A 21,968-nucleotide genomic window follows, 5' to 3' on the forward strand; every position below is an offset into this window, starting at 1 on the left:
TCACTTAGAAATGTCTTTATTTTTCAAAGAAAAGCACAGTTTTTTCAATAAAGATAACATTAATCAAAAAGACACACTATACATTGTTAATGTGGTAAATGACTATTCTAGGTGGAAACGTCTGGTTTCTAATGAAATATCTCCAGAGGTGTATAGAGGCCCATTTCCATCAACTATCACTCCAGTGTTCTAATGGTACATTGTGTTTGCTAATCGCCTAAGAAGACTAATGTCTGATTAGAAAACCCTTGTGCAATTATGTTAGCACAGCTGAAAACAGTTATGCTGGTGATATAAGCTATACAACTGGCCTTCCTTTGAGCTTGAAGAACAAAATTAATACTTCAAATATTAATCATTATTTCTAACCTTGTCAATGTCTTGACTATATTTTCTATTCAATTTTCAATTCATTTGATGAATAAAAGTGAGTTTTCATGGAAGACACGAAATTGTCTGGATGACCCCAAACTTTTGAACGGTACTGTACATCTCAAGAACTTGACAGTATATTCACACAGTGCTTGACAGATATCCAACACCCCCCCCCCCCCCCCCAAAACCATCTATTCATATGACACCATATGAACACCCCTCATTGGGAGGCGCTGCGCTGTCCTTCTGAAGTTGGTCTGGAATAAAAAGTGTTTCTGCTCAACACGGATTCCCCAGCTTGTCTTGCCTCCTCTGGACCATTAATTAGATCTCTTCCGCCCTTTCGTGTGTTTTCATTGGCCCCGGCAGAAGATTTAGCACTAGAATATGTTCAAATGAGAAGAGTATCTAACACATCGATAAATAATTGATTAATTGCAACAAATTATGTATTTGATATTGCATTCATAAATCAGCTGTCGGAGGCTTTTATTTGTTATTTCCAGCAGTAGAATGAAACAAAGAGGATGAAGAGCTGCGGATTTCGTTTGGTGGACCGTCGGTCCAGCCTTTACTTGGAATTCCACACCGAGTCTTTCTTCTGATTTAACACATCAGAGTCAAGGACGCTGCTTTTCTTTCGTCAACAACCCAGCTAACACGTCCGCTAGAGTCTGACTGGAAGAAGAAGAACGAGTGGACGGCAGGGAGGAAGACAACAGGCTTAGCGCTGGGCATCGCAATGTAAACCTTCTGTCAGACCAGCTGACCAGTAAGCTGACCTTTTAACCCTTTGGCCCTGTTGGATCGCGAGCCAATCCATGGTTACAGACACCCGTGGAGGACAAGTTGGCTTCTCTTAGCGGTCCCTCCTCGTCCTCTCCCTCCACCTTCATCCCCACTTTCATTCATTCCATCACCTCACGTCAGAGTTGACATGAAACACACTCTTCTCTCCCATTATTTAAGACTTGCTTTTTAAAAACTCTTATGGCTTTCCATTTTCGCTGCGTGAAAGACGATTCTGGGATTCTGGGGGAAGGGTTGGGTGGGTTGCCACAAAATCCTAATAACACAGAGTAAAAGATAATTTTGAGGGAAATCGTACACGATGTCCTCCTGTTGGTACCTGATAGTAGAGTTGATATCCGATGCGGCGGAGGACACGGTGCTCATCCCGGCCTCGCTCCGGAACGAGCTCTGTTTGGACTTCTGGGAGGCCAGGGAGCTCCTGGACTCGGACTTCCTCAGCTTGAGCCCCGACAGGATGGACCTCCGGAACAACCCGCCTTTCCTCTTCCCCTTCAGCAGCTCGGCCTCGCTGTGCGCCGTCAGCACGAAGCCGCCGCGAGACACGGCGGGGCTGCTGCCGCTGCTGCCCGTGCTGCACATGGAGACACTGGTGGTCAAAGTGCCGGGGACGGGAGGAGGACCCGGGACCGCCGGCCCGGTCCGGTCCAGCAGAGCTGTGCCGTTGCTGTGCTCCGAACCGGAGCGGAGAGAGTTTATGGAGGTGCGGAGAGGGGAGCGGATGACGGCCGCCATGCCGTAGGGGACGCTCTGGCGAAATCCGTAGCCGTGCCGCATCCCGCCAACCCACTGGCCTTGGAAGGTTCCTGAAGAAAAAGGGAGACAGCTCGATCAACGCCAATTCTCTCTCTATATATATATTGTGTTTTATTATGTCGTAGCCGAGGGATGATCACACAACAGGATTTTAAGGTGCTGCATTCACTGGGTGAACATGGAACCCAAACTGCATGGCGGCGGGAAGATGACCTTCCCGTTTTTGATTTCGCCCAATCAGCAGTGATTGGACCGATTTAAATCAATTCAGAGGTCTGGTTCTAGAGATTAGTTTTTACTTTATATTGTGCTTACTCTGGATAGTTCAGGATATATGTGTGTTTCTGGATCGTGGTCCATGACTACAACCAACTATTCATACACTCTGTCATATTCATTAAATGTGTTGTTACTCTGTAATGATTCATTCTGGTCACATGACATCTATTCTTCTGTCCATCCTGGAGACGGATCCTCCTCTGTTCTCTCCTGAAGGGTTCTTCGCCTTTTTTCCCATGAAAGTTTTTTTTGCTATTTTTGGGAGTTTTTCCTGATCCGATGTGAGGTCAAAGGTCAGGGATATTGTATGTGTACAGATTGTAAAGCCCTCTGAGGCAAATTCTTAATTTGTGATATTGGGCTATACAAAATAAATTGAATTGAAGTGTTTACTGAGGGCCAATAGGGGCTCAAATATTGTACAAATATGTACCTTTTTCAATGCATGTTTATGAAATAGTTCTTATTGACAATAGATTATGGCTCTTGGCCTAAGTAAAGCTTTGAGAAACATCAGCAGTGGTCCACTTCCTCCTTGTGATGTCAAATATTCGAATATATTTGATCAAATATTTTGTCAAAGTGATACTCTGAGTACTTGTACTGTACTCTGTCCATCCACTCCCATTCATTCCCAATGTGCTTCTCTGCACAACCCACACACACTGCTGCATAACAGTCCTTACATCCCCATCCTGCTGAAAAGTAGGCCATCTGAGAATGTGTGTTTCTGTCACACACACACACACACACACACAGTGAAACGGAAGTGTGTGTTCCAATATGAGTGCAAGTGATCCATCCCGCTTGCCCGTACCTCTGATGTAACAGCACTCTGATTCATTCTGTTTGCAAACGGCAGTCGCTCCCAACCAAATACACGCCATATAAGGAGCGCAACCACGTTCTCCGTCTCTATCGCAAACACACACACACACACACACACACACATTTCCCCTGGTGGGCTCAAGTGTCAGTGAAGTGGGAAGCGCTGAATGAAGCCAATGTCCACAGCCAATCGCATCCTCGCTGACGTTCTCAGACGCACAACAAGCTCATCCCCGAGCACGAGCAGGAAGAAAGGAACTTGAGGGAGAAGCGGTGTTGTCGCTGAACCCGCCCCTTGTCATGACGACAATATGCTGCCTCTTATCCTTCCCACACACACACACACACACACTCACACACAAACAAAAGCAAAGTCTGTGTCATAGACAGCTGGACAGCACATCTGGCCAGGCCTTTGTAATCATGTCAGCACACAGCTGGAGGACCATATGACGGACAGATCAAAGAACACACACACAAAGAAAAAACACCCTCGCAACGGCACGACGAGATTACCATTTCATTAAATGGCCGCCAGCGTGCGAGTGCAGGAGAGAGAGACAGAGGGCTACGAGGGAGAGAGACAGTCCTGAGACAGGGCATCTCCTGCGACTCCGTGACACTGGACCTCAGGTCTGTGTCTCTGTGTCACTGGACCACAGGTCTGTGTCTCTGTGTCACTGGACCACAGGTCTGTGTCTCTGTGTCACTGGACCTCAGGTCTGTGTCTCTGTGTCACTGGACCTCAGGTCTGTGTCTCCGTGACACTGGACCACAGGTCTGTGTCTCTGTGTCACTGGACCGCGGGTCTGTGTCTCTGTGTCACTGGACCACAGGTCTGTGTCTCTGTGTCACTGGACCACAGGTCTGTGTCTCTGTGTCACTGGACCACAGGTCTGTGTCTCTGTGTCACTGGACCTCAGGTCTGTGTCTCTGTGTCACTGGACCTCAGGTCTGTGTCTCTGTGTCACTGGACCACAGGTCTGTGTCTCTGTGACACTGGACCTCAGGTCTGTGTCTCCGTGACACTGGACCAAAGGTCTGTGTCTCTGTGTCACTGGACCGCGGGTCCGCGTCTCCGTGACACTGGACCGCGGGTCTGTGTCTCCGTGACACTGGACCGCGGGTCCGCGTCTCCGTGACACTGGACCACAGGTCCGAGTCTCCGTGACATGAGGGACGATCAGGCGGGTCAGATATCTGAGAAAACAATTACTGAAAGGTTGATGTTATGCTAAGCTAACAGGCTGCTGGCTGTAGCCTCATATCGAGATTGGTATCAATCTTTTCATCTTGCTTTCGGCAAGAAATCAAATCGGCATATTTCCCAAAAATGTTGTTGTTACATTTGCTATTTAAACTATTTTGTGTATTGTAACTGCTAATAATAACTGTGGGGGCGGATTCTGCGGGAGTATGAACTGTGATCGTATTTCCGGGCGGTGATTCAAACGTGTTGTTGGACTCCGCCAGGGTTGGTCTTTGGCACTGATTGTGTTGTCTTCATGGACTGGACATCAGAGCGGTGCAGGGAGCCGAGTGTCCACGACAGGGACCCCAGAATGGTTCTTTATTTTATACAGCCCAATATCACAAATTACAAATTTGCCTCAGAGGGCTTTACAATGTGTACACATAGACATCCCTGACCTTTGACCTCACATTTAAGAGTGTGAGTGCTGCTTTAGGCTCATACACAGTAAAAGTGTCAATTTAACACTTAAAGCCAGTGAACATATGGTCCCTTATCTTTAATGTTAAAGTAACACTGAACATAGTGCTAACATTCCAGAGTTATTATTTTACTAATGTAATCTTTAATTCTACTGTGCAGCTTTTGACTCGGTCACGTTAGTCATCTGTAATTCTATATTTCAAGACACAAAAAACAACTCGAGTGTAAGTTGAACTCAGTAGAGAGTTATATTCTAAAATGTTGTTTCTGCTAAAATATCAACATTTGATATAAAAAAGTGATTTAGAGAATTTTTTTCTAGAATTGAAACGCGCATGTTGAAACTCAATTTGAAAGGAGAAGCGGTGGGGGGGGGAGTTTTCCAGAGTAACAGTGAACGTTGTCATCAACAATGGGACTATTTACTCTTGCTATTGTTGAAATAACTCTGAAAGAGTCAATATACTATTTACTGTGTAGGCTGCTGGGGGACGTTTAGGATACACTGAGCACCTCTCTCCTCTTCTCTCTCTACTTATGGATGAATTTACATCTCTCCATCACACATTAGTAACTCTGCTTCCTCTCCAGAGTCCTTGTGACTTCACGTCTCATAGGGTCCATTGGACCTCATGGGTCTGATGCCATGACCCTGCTGATGCTCCCCGCCCCCTCACCCCCTCCTCTGGATCAAACAGCAAACAAACAGCAACAACAACACATTAAGTATATATGTATATATATATATATATTAGGGCTGTCAGCGTTAACGCGTTAATCTATGCGATTAATTTGGCCGCGATTAACGCACTAAAATATTTTAACGCAACTTTGTTTACTTCCGGTGTGCGTTGACATTTTTGCACTTATTTCTCCGCGAAAATACGGAGCAGAAATCAGTTTAAACTCGTGGATGAATCAGTCGGGTTTCCTCCTGCTCCTCCTTCCTCCCGTCTGCTCCTCCGATCCACAGAGGAACAGAGGGGCGACGTGTGTCTGTCAACATTTTGCGAAAGAAACAACCAATGAACACTCAATAAATCACAAAGGACCTCCCCACCTCACAGGTAAGGCTCATTAGCAACCTGTCAGTCAGAGAAGACAGAGAACACGGCGCGGACAACTGTGCCTCATTATATAGAGATGAGATTGTTCTGGAATGTTTGATGTATAACACATGGGTATGTGTCATATGTAAAAGCCTTTAAAAGGTGAATTTACATTTTTTTGTAAAGTGGAGAAAATCACCCCAGACTCCAGAGGGTTGACATGACACATTTGAATGTCAGTCAGTTTACCAAGGCCACTTGTTCTGCTGTACAATGTTAAAGATGACAGAACCAATGGTGTCTCAAATGCACCTTTTTCTTTTACTAATCTGGATGTTTCACTGAAGAAATTCAATTCAGTTTATTTGTATAGCCCAATTTCACAAATTACAAATTTGTCTCGGAGTGCTTTACAATCTGTACACATAGACATCCCTGCCCCAAAACCTCACATCGGACCAGGAAAAACTCCCAAATAACCCTTCAATAATAATATTACTTGTGATATCTATTGTGTAATAATTACATGGATGTTTCATGACTAATTAAATCAATTGTGTGAAAAGCTTGGTCTTGAAAAGTGAAGAAACAATTTATCATCCACGATATTAAATACCTCGCTGGCACTTTATAGGTAGGAGCCTCTTTGAAAACACAGCTCTGTGTGAAGTTTTGTCTTTAAAAAAAAGAAGAACAAAAAATTCATTAATCGCGATTAATGAATTTCAAAATGTGCGATTAATTAGTTACTTTTTTTTAATCGGTTGACAGCCCTAATATATATACATAGACACATACATACAAAACATGCATTCACATATAAATGTATGTATATTTGGATATATATATATATATATATATATATATATACTGTATATATGTGTTGATGCCCCGCCCACTCATGTCGGAAGGTTTCTCTCCTTATACGAGTGCAACTGTTACTGCTGAGGAACACGCAGAAGATCCAGTTCATATTTGAACGTGAGAGGACGAGAACGAGAGCGGGTTCGACTGGACTTAATGCTCTGGTACGAATCTGCACGGGGCATGGCGGTGTTACGGCAAAAACACTCGCTAGTACTCTCTACCCCCATCTGCCTGATGGATCATGGAGGTCTGGATCGTGGTCCATGCCTACTACCAACTATTCATACACTCTGTCATACTCATTGAATGTGTTGTTACTCTGTAATGATTCCTTCTGGTCACATGACATCTATTGTTCTGTCCATCCTGGAGAGGGATCCTCCTCTGTTGCTCTCCTGAAGGGTTCTTACCTTTTTTTCTCTGTGAAAGGGTATTTTCTATATCTTGGGAGTTGTTCCTGATCCGATGTGAGGGATGTCAGGGATGTCTCTGTGTACAGACTGTAAAGCCCTCTGAGGCAAATTTGTAATTTGTGATATTGGGCTATACAAAATAAACTGAATTGAGTTAATAAATATGTTTTTTGTTGTTTGTTTTTTCCCCTGATTCCTAGGAAGCACATCCCCCCCTGGACCCGTAGTGAGTACATCAAATATTCAGTGGGGCACGAGGCTGCTCTCTCAATGCGGGCCGGTCGCTCTCCGTGGTGCTGAAAGACACAGTCTCAGAGGCTGTTGGTGCTGAAATGCCCTCCAACCCATAATATACAGTGTGCATGTGATATTACACGAAAAACATGCAGATGACATGCATCTACCAGACTGAGGAACTCACTCCCTTCAACAGTCTTAAAAAAATAAATGCTGAGCGCAGAAACGCTTTCACGCTCATCACGAAACCCGTCACAGCCGTATTGAAATGGAGATCGACTTCTGTGTATGTAGAGGGCTCGACCCCGGGCCCTGCCGTTGTGAGGACAATCTGCTTCACAGCTCGCATGCCAAAACGATTTCAGTGATTTTGCCCTGGAGGCCCGACAGGAAGCACTCTGGGATCATATGGGCCTGTAACCCGGGCCGAGGCGACCGCGGGCACGAGGCAGCCGCACGGAAAGAGTTAACGCGGGGAGATCAAAGCTGCGGAAACATCACAGAGGCACAGCGATTTGATCACGCGCCAAACCCACAGGCTGAATTCATAATCGACTCTTTAACAAATGCGAGCGTCTGTTCTCTATTTCTAGGTTAAAATCCATCCGTCTCCAAGGGTCTGTGGGTCGTTCTCAGGATACAGCAACTTGTCGAAATCTGTGAATTCTGCCGTTTTTTGTTTGAACTGTGATTTCCATCTCTGGCTTTCTCTCCCTTCATTCGTTCTGGAGGACACAAAGGAGCTCATGTACATTTATATTGTCGCATTGTTGCCTCTGCTACTGCGTTTCACCTCGATAGGTATTGATCCGTGAAGCACAGCGGCGAGAAAAAGAGAAAGCATGGAGCAAAAAAGAATGGTCTGTGAGGGTTGGTGGTTTTATGAATTATTAATGTTTTGTTTTGTCACGTCAGCACTTGCATGTCAGAGTCTGTCTGTGTTTGTGTGTATGTGAGAGAAATGGGGGAGTCACGAAAGATTAGACAACACAAAGGCAAGTCTTCCGCGCAGTTTACTTTATTATGTCTCGGATTATTCCCATCCAACACATATTAATGCCAATAATAATAACGGATTGAATGACAATTTTCGGCGTGGGAAGGAGGCAAAACCTTCACTATTTTTTAAAAAGTTTGTTTGGTTTTTGCAAAAAAGTCAATACCCTTTCCCTCATATCTTAAAAACAATTGCAGTGGTACAACAATGTGCAACCAATAAATGCAACAATAATGCTGAGTGGCAGACATGTACGTATGTGTACAGATTGTAAAGCCCTCTGAGGCAAATCCGTTATTTGTGGTATTGGGCAATTGAATGTAATAGATGGTGCACCCTCTAACCTTAATGTGTTTTCCCAAAACAAACAAAAAAGTGAGACTACCATCAACGAAAAGCTCTTTTCTGACCCTCCTCTCCTCTCCACCAAGTGCTTCCAGGGCAAACTCCCTCATCAGTACGTCCAGCTATTATTGCATCAGCAGCGATGGGGGCAGACTTCCAAGATATATCTTTAGAGTTTTCATGTTTCAGACCGCACCGCTAATCCTCACTACAAACATCAAGCCACTCCCAATACATAAGCCTGCAGTGGGGCAGTATAGCTATTAGCAATGGCAACAACAACAACAAAGACGAAGAAGCAGAATGCGAGTGACAATTGGAGAGCGTGTGTGGGACGACTCACAAATGCTGAGGAGGCGGATTTTTATTTTTCCCGAACTGAACAGAAGAAAGTCTGGTGCATGTGTGTGTGTGTGTGTGTGTCCTTGAATGTGAATGCCGGGGGGATTTATATTTTGTCTCGCTTGAAAAAGAGAAAGAAACCAATCTGTCGACAAAACCAACGCGATCAGGTAACCGTGGCAGCTGGGGAGGAAGGCAACAGGCAAGACGGATAGTAACTAAAGACAGGTAGACATGACAACTCACAGACAACAAGCCATGCATGCAGACCGGCGGGATGAACAGCCCGACGAGCCAAATGGAACGCTAAAAGCACGAGAAGTCAGTTGAAAGCTAAACCTCTGCCTGTGTAAATCACTGAGAGGGACCATTATCCATTTAAGAGATTTCGCTTTGGCCCTTTTCTGTCTGAGTCTTTCAGATTCCCATTTGAGGATTATTTATCTGCTGCAAAAAGCACCCACGATAACATGGTGATGGTTTTTGAAAATGTCCGCCCCTTGTTTTTCATTCGTAATCGAATTTGTTTCGATGACCTCGTTAGATATTGTAGTTCAGTATTATTTGTGAACTCAAATAAAAACACCAAGGCTGTGTCTACTACCGCACACTTTACGAAGTACACTGCAATACAGTGCACTACAATTCAGTGCACTGTATTGCAGTGCACTGCGTCGCTGATGAAGTGCTGTCTCAAATGGAACACTTTTACATTTACCACTTGGCGGAAGTGACGGACGCAAATCTGTTCACGGCACCCGCGAAATTAAGCCGGGAGTGACGTACGCAAATCTACTTGCCATACCCGCGAAACTTAAAGTGACAAAATGAATGCACTTCTTGCCCTCTTGTTGTCCCTTGTTTACCCCTTTCTCCACCCCATGTGGAAACTGCGATACCTCCACAATCGCGGCAGGAGCCTCCGTGGTCTACCGCTTGTGCTACCGTAGCCATCTCGTCCGCCATTGTTTTAGAAATAAAATGAAAAGCTGGCGAAAGGGCTCCTCCTCTTCCGCTACGTCGCCAAGATGGCGGCCGTTTAAGGCCAGTAGTGTCCATCGTTTTACACTACATTTTTTGCCCGTTTGCAGTGCGCCATCCGGGTACTTTCAGTGCACTGAATTCTGCTGGTTTTTTCAGTGGCGCACTTCGAACACTGAAAGTCAGTGCTCGAAGTGCTCAAGTGCGCGGTAGTAGACACAGCCCAATAGTCCAAAAAGGCTCCCATTGGACCGATAGGCCATTGGACCGATAGGCCATTGGACCGATAGCCCATTGGTCCGAGAATCCATTGGACCGATAGAGCCCATTGGACCGATAGTTCATTGGACCGATAGCCCATTGGACCGAGAGCCCATTGGACCGAGAGCCCATTGGACCGATAGAGCCCATTGGACCGATAGTTCATTGGACCGATAGCCCATTGGTCCGAGAATCCATTGGACCGATAGAGCCCATTGGACCGATAGTTCATTGGACCGATAGCCCATTGGACCGAGAGCCCATTGGACCGATAGAGCCCATTGGACCGATAGAGCCCATTGGACCGATAGCCCATTGGACCGAGAGCCCATTGGACCGATAGCCCATTGGACCGAGAGCCCATTGGACCGATAGCCCATTGGACCGACAGCCCATTGGACCGAGAGCCCATTGGACCGAGAGCCCATTGGACCGATAGCCCATTGGACCGAGAGCCCATTGGACCAATAGTTCATTGGATCGAGAGCCCATTGGACCGAGGGCCCATTGGACCAATAGTTCATTGGACCGAGAGCCCATTGGACCGATAGCCCATTGGACCGAGAGCCCATTGGACCAATAGTTCATTGGACCGAGAGCCCATTGGACCGTGAGCCCATTGGACCGAGAGCCCATTGGTCCAACTGCCCGTCATCTCACCGTTCAGAAGGCCCATATTGCTTTTCAAAAGAAAACAGAAGCATGTGGCTAATTATTATAGATAGATAGATATATACTTTATTAATCCCCAAGGGGAAATTTGTCGAGCCAGTAGCAGCAACACACAAGAATAAAAATAAAAAAAAACACAAAATATAAGAGGGTTAGGGTGATCTGCAAGAGGTGACTGTTTGTAGAGCCGTCGGCAGCGCAGGAATGTTCTCGTGTCTCCTTGTGGTGGCGTGCGGGAGTGAGGAGACGCCTGTCCTCCTGGAGTGTCTGGGTGGTGTGGAGGTGGTGGCGAGGGGTGTCAATATGGACTTCATCAACTTCTCCACCACCTTCACCTGTTCAGGTGCTCACAGCAGTCCATGTGAGCCCAGCCAACCAGCTAACCAGTTTGCCCTAAACAAGATTGTTGCCCGGCTCGGTGTCCAAGCAGTGCCAATGTGCCCCAAATGGGCGCGAACACCCGAGTACATAACCTGAGCTCATTAGGCTGCACACGCTGCTGCACACACTTTTCTCAGGAAAAGGAAAAAACACCTTCCTCCCGACTTGGCTCGTGTATGTTGATTCTTGTTCAGTTTGCATATGTTCAGGCGGAGACGCCCCCACCTCCACACCATCCACACCACCACACCCACCAGGAGGAGGGTGTGAGGTGGAGAGCTGCTCCTGAGATCTCACACTCTCTCTGGTCTTCTCCACCACTTACCAGCGCGGTTCTCTCACCTCTGCACTAGCTGCCCCTCACCACCACTCCTCCTGCTCCCCTCCCTCCCACCATCCCTGCACAATCATCCCTACATCAGCAGATAGCTTACTTCTCAGATGACTGAGAGAACTGGTGCAGATACAGGGTGACAGGGGAGACAAAAGAGTTGTGTAGAGTCACCTGTGGGGCCCCAACATCATGACCAACCCCCCCCTGACAAACCACAATTCTGACAAAAGGTACAGTGCCACGTGGAGATGAGGGACGATGTGATGCCTGATGGTGGTCCATACCCACAGGAGAGCATCCAGACCATCACAGGAGGCCCAGTGGGCAGAAGTCAAAGACTGTTAAATGCAGAAACTGCGACTGAGTGGGGTGAGAGTGTAGGTCACAGGTTCACCCACAGACATCCAGCTGGTAAGCAGCACCCACTGTCCAAGGCCACTGGTGAGGGTCCAGCGGAGGGTGTTTCACACCTCGGTGAGCCACGATTTCACTCTGGGCCAGGAGGGGAGGGCACCAGCCTCCAGATGGGAGAGGAGGGAGGCAGGTAGTCATGTGTGCTGCCAGTGAGGACACTCTTGGGACAGGACGTCTTCCACAGCACCGGGACTTGGTTCCCTCAGCCTTGAGGGCAGGTTCCTTGGGGACAGGCTGGGGTCAGACAGCTGGGTGGCGCAGGACCTGGACCCACCCTGGGCTGAGGACCCTGAGCTGCTCTGCTGCCAGACTTTTCTGGAGCTGCAGGACAGGTCGGTCAGTGGCTGAGAGGGGAGGGGGAGGGTGAGGGTGGAGGAGGGGAGAGGGGCAGGTGGGACAGGAGAGGGGGACAGAGGGGAGGTGGGGAGTGGAGGAGAGGTGTGGAGGGAGGCTGAGGAGGCTGGAGCAGAGGTCCTGAAAAAACAGTTCAGCTCGTTGGCCCTCTCCAGGAGCCCCTGTCTCCCCTGTTGTCTCTCCACAGCATTCCAGTTATGTGCTTCCTCACACCAGCCTCCTGTTGTTCTTTGCTCCAGTTTGCTCCAGGCTCTCCCCTGTCTCTGGCACCCTCAGTTCTCCGCTGCTCTTTCCTTTGCTGCTTTTCTCCTCAGCCTCACCCTGTTCCAAAAGCAGCTTTCTCAGGCTGCAGCTTGCTGGTTGCATGGCCAGGCTGTTGTGGGGAAGCAGCGGGAGTCAGGTGGATCCGTGATGCACAGTCCGGGATGGTCTGCAGTGATGATCCAGGTGTGTGGTCGAGATGCTGTCCTCTGTCAGTCCTGTAGGTCATGCACAGTCCCGTCACATGCAGCACCTCCTCGTGATGGGACTCCTCCAGCCTCCTCACTCTCTCCCTCTCCCAGCTCACAGCGCCTTCCAGATGAACATACCTGGGTGTCAGAGGGACCAGGCCAGTCAGCTGACCAGAGGGGGGTGTCTGGCAAGTCAGGGGGCATCGGGCAGGGGCGTGTATTGACAGTGTAGTAGTGAGCTTTGTTCAGTGTGTTATAGTTTGAGCAGTCCAGTAGGCATTGGAATGTGGTGCTGCAGATTCAGCAGTAGTCCAGAGTGTTGTGGTTGATGTCATGAGTGTTCCTCAATGCCAGCAGCGGATGATTACAGGTGTCCAGACAGTGGAGTGATGGTGTCCGGCGCTCGATGGGCGCAAAGCTGATGCGGCACAGCAGCAACCATACAGTACGTATGGGCCCGTCCTCCACGCTGGCGGGGTTCGGCTCGGCCACCACGTTCCATTCACCGACCTCCGGTCGCTCCCACGCGCACATGCTCACATGCTCAGCGATCCGCCCCAGTCAACAGCAACTGCCGCGCGCCCTGTCAGCCTACGATCCGTGTAGCGCCTCTGTCAGCCCCCGAGGCCAACAAAAGAGATCGCTCTGACGCCAATCCCGCCGCGGCACACAGCCTCTCAGAGTCTCAGACCGGCTGGAGTTTATGCTCAGATCACAACTCGCCGCCACCAAAGCACCACCGACATTTGTATCGATAGCGGTGCGGTTTGTATCTTCGTGTCGACTCCTCGGCTTATTCTCCGCTCTGGCTCGCTTGCTCTCCGCTCTCCTGCGCGATCGTGCTTCCGCGAGTCCAGCGCGCGTAGCTCCAGCGTCTTGCTGGCGGCTCTCGAGGCACACGACCGAGTATCCCGCAGCCATGATGGTCGCCGAGAGACGACGATTTGGTCCTCACAAAGAAAAAGTGCAGGAACACAACAAAAAAGAAAGCAAAAAAAAAAGTGAAAAAAAAAAAAAAAAGAAAACTAAAACAAAGTGAAGAGAAAAAAAAAAGAAAACGAAAAAAAAATAAAAAAGAAAAAAAAAAAGAAAAGCAAAAAAAACGACTTCATCAGAACTTCCAGATTTTATTTCCTACCGAGGAGCGAGATTACTTACGTTTGGCTAAGAATATTAGGGTAAGAATATTATGTTAAGCCAATCAGAGGCGGAGTAGGAAGGATGTTGGAGTTTGTTTTATGGATAACGGGCTGTCAGACAAATGGGCTTTCCGACAATGGGATATTTTTCGGAATATTGGGGTTCCAGAATAATGAGCCTTCGGACCAACGGCATGGCACCAAAAAGGCCCCTCCCCACATCAGGTGGGTGCCATAAACACACGCCATATCGGCCTCAACAGCAAGTGGAGGGCCGAATCTATGATATGTTTTCCTTCTAAGACCATGAATCTTTCAGATTTTGTGGTTAAAGAGACAGTCCTGTACTTTTCTTTGGGTTTCTGCATTAACCAATGCATTCATCAACATCCACGCACTCAGCTGAACCATCCTTGGCCAATTAAGGAAAGGACATACTTTATCTACTTAGAGCTCGGGTGGATTTAAAGGCGCCCTGTGGAAATCAGGAAAGACAGTGAGACCTGCCAACATCCCTCCTTTAACAGCAGGGTGGAGATGCTCTGCCCTCTCTTTCCAATAAAGATTTCAAACTACGGAGAGATCACACTCGCTCACCCATAGCGGGAAAAGTGCTTAACAGGATCATCTTGAACAGAATAAAGGAATTATTCAGCACTCAGCTGCATTCAGCCACAGGAGCAGCACACGCGGTTTCACAGGGACGGGTCTGTACTAACCAACTCAGAACTCTGTATCGTGATTGAGCAATGATGGAATACAGCTTTCTGATCTATATCCATGTAGTTATTGAGACTTTGATGGCATGGATAGGAAGACTGTTGAGGCGATGACCTCATAATGAACTCACGAATGCTTTTGAAGTGAGGACTGGGGTCAAGGACACCTTCCATCCCATTGTATATTCTAACTGGCAATTGACAACAATCTAAGACATTCGCAAAGCACAACAGTGTGTTACAATGTTACAAAGAAATTAAATCTATTGATTTTGTGTACGTGGATACAAATTGTCCATTGTTGCCAGGTCGCTCACGACCGAAAATGATGCCAATTGAATGTCAATGGGATCTTTTGTCATGATGGATACACAAATGAAACTTGTGACGTAGCATTAAACAACGACAGAAAGCTCCTAGAGCGGGATGGAGATGGAGGGGTCCGACAAACACAGGACTGCCCTCAAGTGTTGCAACGGTACGTAGTTATTTTCAGGCCAACCACGGCGGTTTTCACGGCGGGTTATTTCTTTTTCATCGAGTGGGAAAAGAAATCGTTCGGAGCTACGAGAAGAATACAAAAAATGGAGAATTATTATTCATGTACACAAAACCAACAGATGACATCATCATGACTATTTCACAAACTGTTGTGCGGTTTGTGTTGCTCAATGGCAGGTGGAGGTGGAGGTTAGCTGGAAAACTTGACAGTATCATTGACAAGTGAGCATCAACAGATGCTGCCGTGTGAGCTGTCAAAGCAAAGGCCGCCGTCCTGCAGTTGAAACTGTCTAGAATCAATCCGTCATCCGTCCTTTACGGAGACATAGACCGTCATCAGCCAGCTTTAAAGTGTCTTCATCACTCGAAATGGATGCGACGGCCGATAATAAACGTGTAGAAGACGCGAGGATGTTACACTGATTGGAGATAAGAAAGGGTCAAAGAAGATGGCCGACTTTAAAATGGTCCCGGACCACCCATCCAGATGCGCGGATGAGTGGTCCGGAGAAACTCGTCTTCGTTACAGGATGATAGAATACACAGTGGCACCGAAGAGCGTCCTCCCACACGCTCAACGGGGCTGCACATGCCATCTCTCTTCCATGCAGCCGCCATAGCGCTTGGAAACATCACGTCCAACCATGACGCAACCCGAAGGAAGCAGGTCCTTGACTTAACGCGGCCCACCGATATCGTATATCACAGCGTCGAATCATTTATGCAGTAGCTGGGTGTACTTACACGTGAGATGTGAATTTATTATGTCGGAGCTGGAATAATTGCTGCACTGATAGCGGCCTTTAGCAAGCTGGCAAGATCTGCTAATGTCGGACAATTACAAGGTGGTGTGTTTAGCCAACAGCTGGGGGAGGCTCCGGGACGCCGCTGAGCTGTTATGAGCGTCGTTTAACGAAGCATCTGCGATTGGATTCGCCCCGATAAGAACGCTGTTTATGTTTTTTTCCGGTGTGTGGTGGAGTCTGGGTGGAGCAGGGGGACAGCCGAGTGAGCTTGTTGTGCGTTTGACACTGTGTGGTGCATTAGCTCGTCAGGTACAACAACCCCTGCTGCTGTCATCTCTATCGCTGTTGCCACCTTCATACATTGTAATCTCCGCCTCTCCCTTTGTGACTCACTTCATTTCTCACTGAAATGATTACTGAAGCGCTCTTTTCATTGTTCTAGTTCTCTCTCTCTCTCTGTCTTTCTGTGTGAGTGTGTGTGTGTGTGTGTGTGTTTGTGTGTGTGCCCCGGTTAGTAATCACTCAGCTTAGCTCTTCATCTCAGTAAACACCATTAGCCCGGGAAGGCCAAGCCAGCCAATCAGAACCCGGTAGAGCCGGCCGGGTGGCCAATGGCGGCGACGAACACTCAGAGTCCCTCGTGACGCGCTGACCTGCTGCATGTCGGTGAGTGTTGCTATGGAAACCCTACTGTACAGAGCAGAGTGCAGCGGAGCGAGGGAGGAAAGTGAGATGTGGGAGGAGAGGAGAGGAGAGAGGAATGTTGGCAAATTTAGGAGAGGAACCAAAAGCCAAACAGCAGAGAAAAGATGGAGGAGTGTTTCTGTGTGCATCAGGTGAAGTTGGAGGGCTGAGTGGGACTGGCAGTGGGAAATGGAGCTGGCTCTAAAGTGCACAGCGTGATCCAAAAGTAAGTAGGCAGCAGAGCATCTTTGGATGTCTTGGCTCCTGACTCTGATTGCTTTGGACAAGACAGAGTCCAGTGCTTCCAAAGACAGACTGTCGGCTGTCGGGCACAGGGCCACGTGTGTGGACATCACCTGCCGACGCGATATTGTTGCTGAATGTGGGCAGTGCCAAGTGAAGTCAACCTCCGGTTCTGCCAAGTGAAGCCAATGCAAAAGTGTCTTAAATATTGCGTTCTCTCCACTGACCAGCAGGGGGCGACTCCTCCGGTTTGTCAATATATTCAGCCATTTTGTAAATTTGCCCTCACGACCAAAAGTTCTGCAGTGCACGAGAGTCCAATCCCAATTTCCTCACTCACAGAATCGCAGACTTTAATCTGTGTTATTAAACCAGGATAATATGTTATAATGTGCTACGCTTTAATTATTCCTTGATTATTCATGAATTTCACAACATGTGTACCAAGATACTCCTAAACATTTTTTGTATACGACACATGACACTACGCATATTAATGATGTTATTCACATGAATTAAAATTAAATAGGAATAGAAGTGACATTCAAATCCCTGTGGCTGCATGGTCAGAGAAGCGGCCATTTTTATGTATGCTAATGCTAACTCGTTGCAGGCTAACTTCCATATAAACCAAACCGACTTCCGGTAAGTAGCGGACTCACTGAGGTGAGATTTTGCAGTTGAGTAATAACGATTAATGAGCGTAGTGAACGAGAATAAATGAGAAAAATGTCACAACTTCATGCTCATCAATGCTTTTCTTCTTCAAAGTAGTGTGGAATTAGCTTGCTAGCTAGCTAACTAGTGAACAGCTGGCTAGTTCCACCATGCTGCACTGGTGGAAGACAATGTAAACGGTGGTATTTTTTTAATGATTAATTGAATTGACAAGGAAAATCTTTCATTCCTGAGGATACTGTGCGCTTGTCTGGGGCTATATCTATCCTTCTTGTGAGAGGAGCACAAGATTGTTGGAGCTGGAGATACTAAATGAAGTTCATTGTTTTGCTAACGACATCCTGTGATAGTGACGGTGAAAACTATCAGCTCGCCGCCGTAAGATTCACACAGCTCTCCTTTACCTAATATTAAACAAGGAGTCACGACTAGCTAGCGAGTAATAACCGGATTACGGGACGGCTGCTAACTTTAGCCGACTGTCTTGCAAAGCAAATGACGCCTGTGTTTTTCAAACACATGTCATTTTCACATATACTAAGAACTTCAGAAACAGAGTAGCTTGAAACACATGCAGTAGCCTTTAAATACATTGTTTCAATGCTAATTTAGAGCATGCCGTTTGAAATATACAGAAAATATGTTTGAAAAGAAAGTTTAAAGAAGCAATTTAAGTAATTGACAGAACTTACATTTAAAGTATATTGTTCTTATAATACATTTATTGAAAGTATACTACAGTACAATTATTTTAAAGTGTGTTAAATATTGAATTTTTAAATTAGGTAATAGCGTGACTTTAGTATACCTTTTTATATATTTTCCGAAAGTACATTTATTTGATACTATATTTGCAATGTACTATTAAAATGTTCAGTATATTTTAAATACAGTAAAGTAAAATTTATTTTTTCGCCAGGGATAATTAAATAACTATGGTTGACTCATAATGTAAAATAGTATAAGCCAAAATAGGAATGAAGTCAAACCTAAAAAAATTGCAGATATGAAAAATCTGGTGGGGCAAGACGCCTGTTTTTTATTATTATGAATAATGTCATTTTGGCTTTATTTCTTATCTTACTTTTAAATCGTGTGCTGTTGTAATCCGGCTTAATCAATCGCCCTCTCTCGATTAGAAAAAAAATCCCCTTCATATATTTCTACAAAGGACAAATGCGTGCTGTTATAATACGGACAATGTGCTGCTTAATAAACACTCATAAATAGGCCAATCTCTGCTGCAGTTACAGTATGTGGGCTCAAATACTTCAACACAGCCTCCAACACGGTCCTCTGGGTGGTTTTCTCATCACTTTTTTTTTTTATCCATCCATTTTGTCTTCATCTCACTCCTCCCTTGATTAGAGTGTATCTCTCATAGCAATCACGATAATCATCCATCCATCCAATCTGCCATCTTTCCATTATCTGTTGATCATTTCACTGATCCATCCAGCCATCCATCCATCCATCAATCTGTACATCCATCCCTCCCCACCTCCGTCCGTCCGTCTGCCTCGTCGGTTTGGTTTTCTTCTCCTTTGTCCTGATTCAACCCCTCAAACCAGTCTGGTCTGCGGATTTTATTGAGCAGCTCAGGAGTGTGTGCGCACATACATGTGTGCGTATGTGTGTGTGTGTGTGTGTGTGTGTGTGTGTTGGCGGTCCAGGCCCAGCATTGTAAACCGGCCTGCGAGTTGTGGAGTTATGTAACAAAGCTTGAAATGCATGTATGCTGCTGTCAGCTCTGTTACTCAACTACAACTGCCAGATTTCATGTGTGTGTGTGGGTGTGTGTGTGTGTGTGTGTGTGTGTGTGTGTGTGTGTGTGCGTGCGTGCGTGCGAGCGATATCTCATTAACAGAGACTGACCTAAGTCTCTGTCGAAGAGACTCAAAGTGCATTGATTCAATGACCATGATTGATTCAAATATATTAAACTATTATAACTGTTATAATAGATGTTCTAGCTTTTTACTGTCGTAACATTAAATAACAGAGTCGTCTCAGTCGTGGATATATTACATTATTGCATATTAAAGTGTCATTTGGCAAAACTGTCAGATTTAGAGATATTGCAAGTGGCACGATAGCGTAACAATTGTGTGGGTTGTGTTTGTCGTCGTGCCGATCGGCTGAACCACGACTACAGACCTCAACCGCCACAAGATGCACAAACCTTTCTACACATTATTCAAGGTTCCCGAGAAGACGACGCCTCATGACTTTCACAATCCCGAGTTCTCCTTCTTCCCCCATCATGAGGTTCACAATTGAGATTTTGAGTGAAATGCCACAACTGTTGGGTGAGTACAGACGTCTATTGTCTCCAGAACATGAATCCCTTTTATTCTAGCGCCATCAATTCAGGTTTACGACCAGATAACCATCTAATCTTGCACAGACGCTGGGTCAGTGGCACACTTTAGCATCCGCATGAGACGCATCGGGCTTTCAACTCCGATGGAGACAGTCCGTGACAGCATGAGTGAGTCCACCAAGGTTGGGCGTTGGGGCGAACGCTTATCAAACACGGCTTTTCACCCAGGGGACTTCCGTTCACGTCCCGCGTGAAAAACCAGGTCGCCGTGAACATCCTTTACTTTAGTTACAAACATACTTACGTTACACTATTTTAAGCTAAACCACGATTCTTTTCCCAAGCATAACCACGAAGTTTTGTACATTTTGAAATGACAATGGGGCGGGCCAGACGTACATTTTCCGTGAACACGGAGGTTCGTTTTGAAAAGACACTACGATGTCTTGAGCACAAGTTGACACGCCTTCCCTGTCAGGTATTGTTCACAAAAACACGAGAATTATGGGTTAGATAAGTAACGGATGAAAGAATGTAAACAATCAAAACAGCAGATTTAAGCATCTGGCCTCACAGAGCTAATGGCTGGAGTGTGTGTGAGTGTGAGTGTGAGTGTGAGTGTGAGTGTGTGCGTGTGCCTGCGTGTGTGTGTGCGTGGACAGGGCCCGGCTGAAGAAAGGATGACCCGAGGTGACCTCTGCACATCCGTCACATCTGTAACCGTCGGCAACCTGTCAATCACCCTCAAGTGACGAGTCATTTCCACAGATGACGGGCGTCAGTCAATCCCAAAGAACGCTGCCTGACAGGCGCCGGTTGGTCCACACAATCCTCACATACACACGCTCAAAAAACACCCACAATGCATCTCCCCGCTGGCCCTCTTACCTCCATCCGAGTACGTCTCTGTTCCGTATCCGTCCTGCAGCCCGTTGTTCCAGGTGCCCTCGTACTTCCCGCTCGTCCCCGTGCTCTCCCGCACGCCGTAGCGTCCCTTAAAGCCGCGCGTCCACTCGCCCTTGTACACCCAGCGGCCCTTGTTCTCGATGCCCACGCCGTGCCTCTTGCCCTGAGCCCAGGTGCCCTGGAAGGTGTTCCCGCTGGGCCAGGTGTAGACGCCCAGCAGCTCGAAGCCGTGGGCCCAGGAGCCGCAGTACTCGCCCTGGCCCTTGGGCCCCGTGCAGATCCCGTGGCCGTGCGCCTTGCCCTCCTCCCACCCGCCGCAGTATGAGCCCCCATCGTCAAAGTTGAACCTGCCGCCAGTGGACATGCATGAAACAGGTCTTGGCAATTCCCCTGAAGCCTCGACAAAAAAGAAGAAGAAGAAGAAGAAAAAAGAAAACGGAGGGGGAGAGAAGGACAGATTGGTGCTAGGGGCAGTCCACGAAGGTTGGTGAGGTCAGAGGTGAGGAGGAGGAGGAGGAGGAGGAGGAGGGAGAGTGGGAGAGAACTCCCACTCAATGTGAGCGCCGCCGCCGCCCCTTGTTTTCGGCTGGTTTTTGGAGATGAGGCGATGGGAACGGGGGGAGCAACAGAAGCGGGGGCCCCTTCAGGTGGGGGGGGGGGGGGGGGCAGGTGGTGTTCCGGCGACGCGGTTCACACCATCCTCCCAGAGGGGGGTCCTCGCGGTCCTCGTCGGCTAGCACTTCCCGGCTTCTCCGTGGCGGACGCGGTTGCGGGAGGAGGAAAGCGGGCCCCGAGCTGCCATCATCCTCTCTCAGCAGGGGGCGAGACCACGAGGCGGCTCCACCGGCCCGCGCGGTCTACCACAACTCTTCCTCCGTCGCCTCACAGCTCACAACACACACACCCCCACCCACCCACCGCACACACACCTCCACCCCGCCTCCGCCTCTCTGGGGGTGTCGAGCCGAGAAGTGTCCCGGCCCCTCAGACCTCGGAGCCTCCCGCATAGAAGCCGCGCCGCAAGGCTCTCCGGTCGGTGCGAAGCCCAAACTGGAGCTGTGACATGTTTGTGTGACGAAGAGGAGGAAAAACAAAAGGAGAGTTGTTGTTTTCTTCTTCTTTTTTTCTTCAAGCCCGGCGATGAGACAAAAAGACAAAAAATAAAAAGACCATTTAAAAGTCAGACTCTGTAGCTCACTTCGGTCCT

At 47.5% G+C, this 21,968-nt stretch overlaps 1 protein-coding gene across 2 annotated transcripts in view; it reads right to left on the minus strand.

Moving 5' to 3' along the window:
- The window catches only part of jph3b (junctophilin 3b), a 45,139-nt gene extending 23,471 nt beyond the window's left edge, over window positions 1-21,668 (minus strand). The window contains exons 1-2 of one of the 2 annotated variants that reach the window (XM_056417734.1): window positions 20,744-21,668; window positions 1,505-1,991 (exon numbers count right to left, since the gene is read on the minus strand). In XM_056417734.1, coding sequence (XP_056273709.1) covers window positions 1,505-1,991; window positions 20,744-21,125 — 869 coding nt within the window. In that variant the 5' untranslated portion in view covers window positions 21,126-21,668. The remainder of the gene's footprint in view (window positions 1-1,504; window positions 1,992-20,743) is intronic. The other variant, XM_056417736.1, reaches the window with a different exon arrangement.
- Window positions 21,669-21,968: the final 300 nt, after the last annotated feature.

This window comes from Pseudoliparis swirei, chromosome 6 (assembly GCF_029220125.1).
Source record: "Pseudoliparis swirei isolate HS2019 ecotype Mariana Trench chromosome 6, NWPU_hadal_v1, whole genome shotgun sequence".
Taxonomy (NCBI): Eukaryota; Metazoa; Chordata; class Actinopteri; order Perciformes; family Liparidae; genus Pseudoliparis; species Pseudoliparis swirei.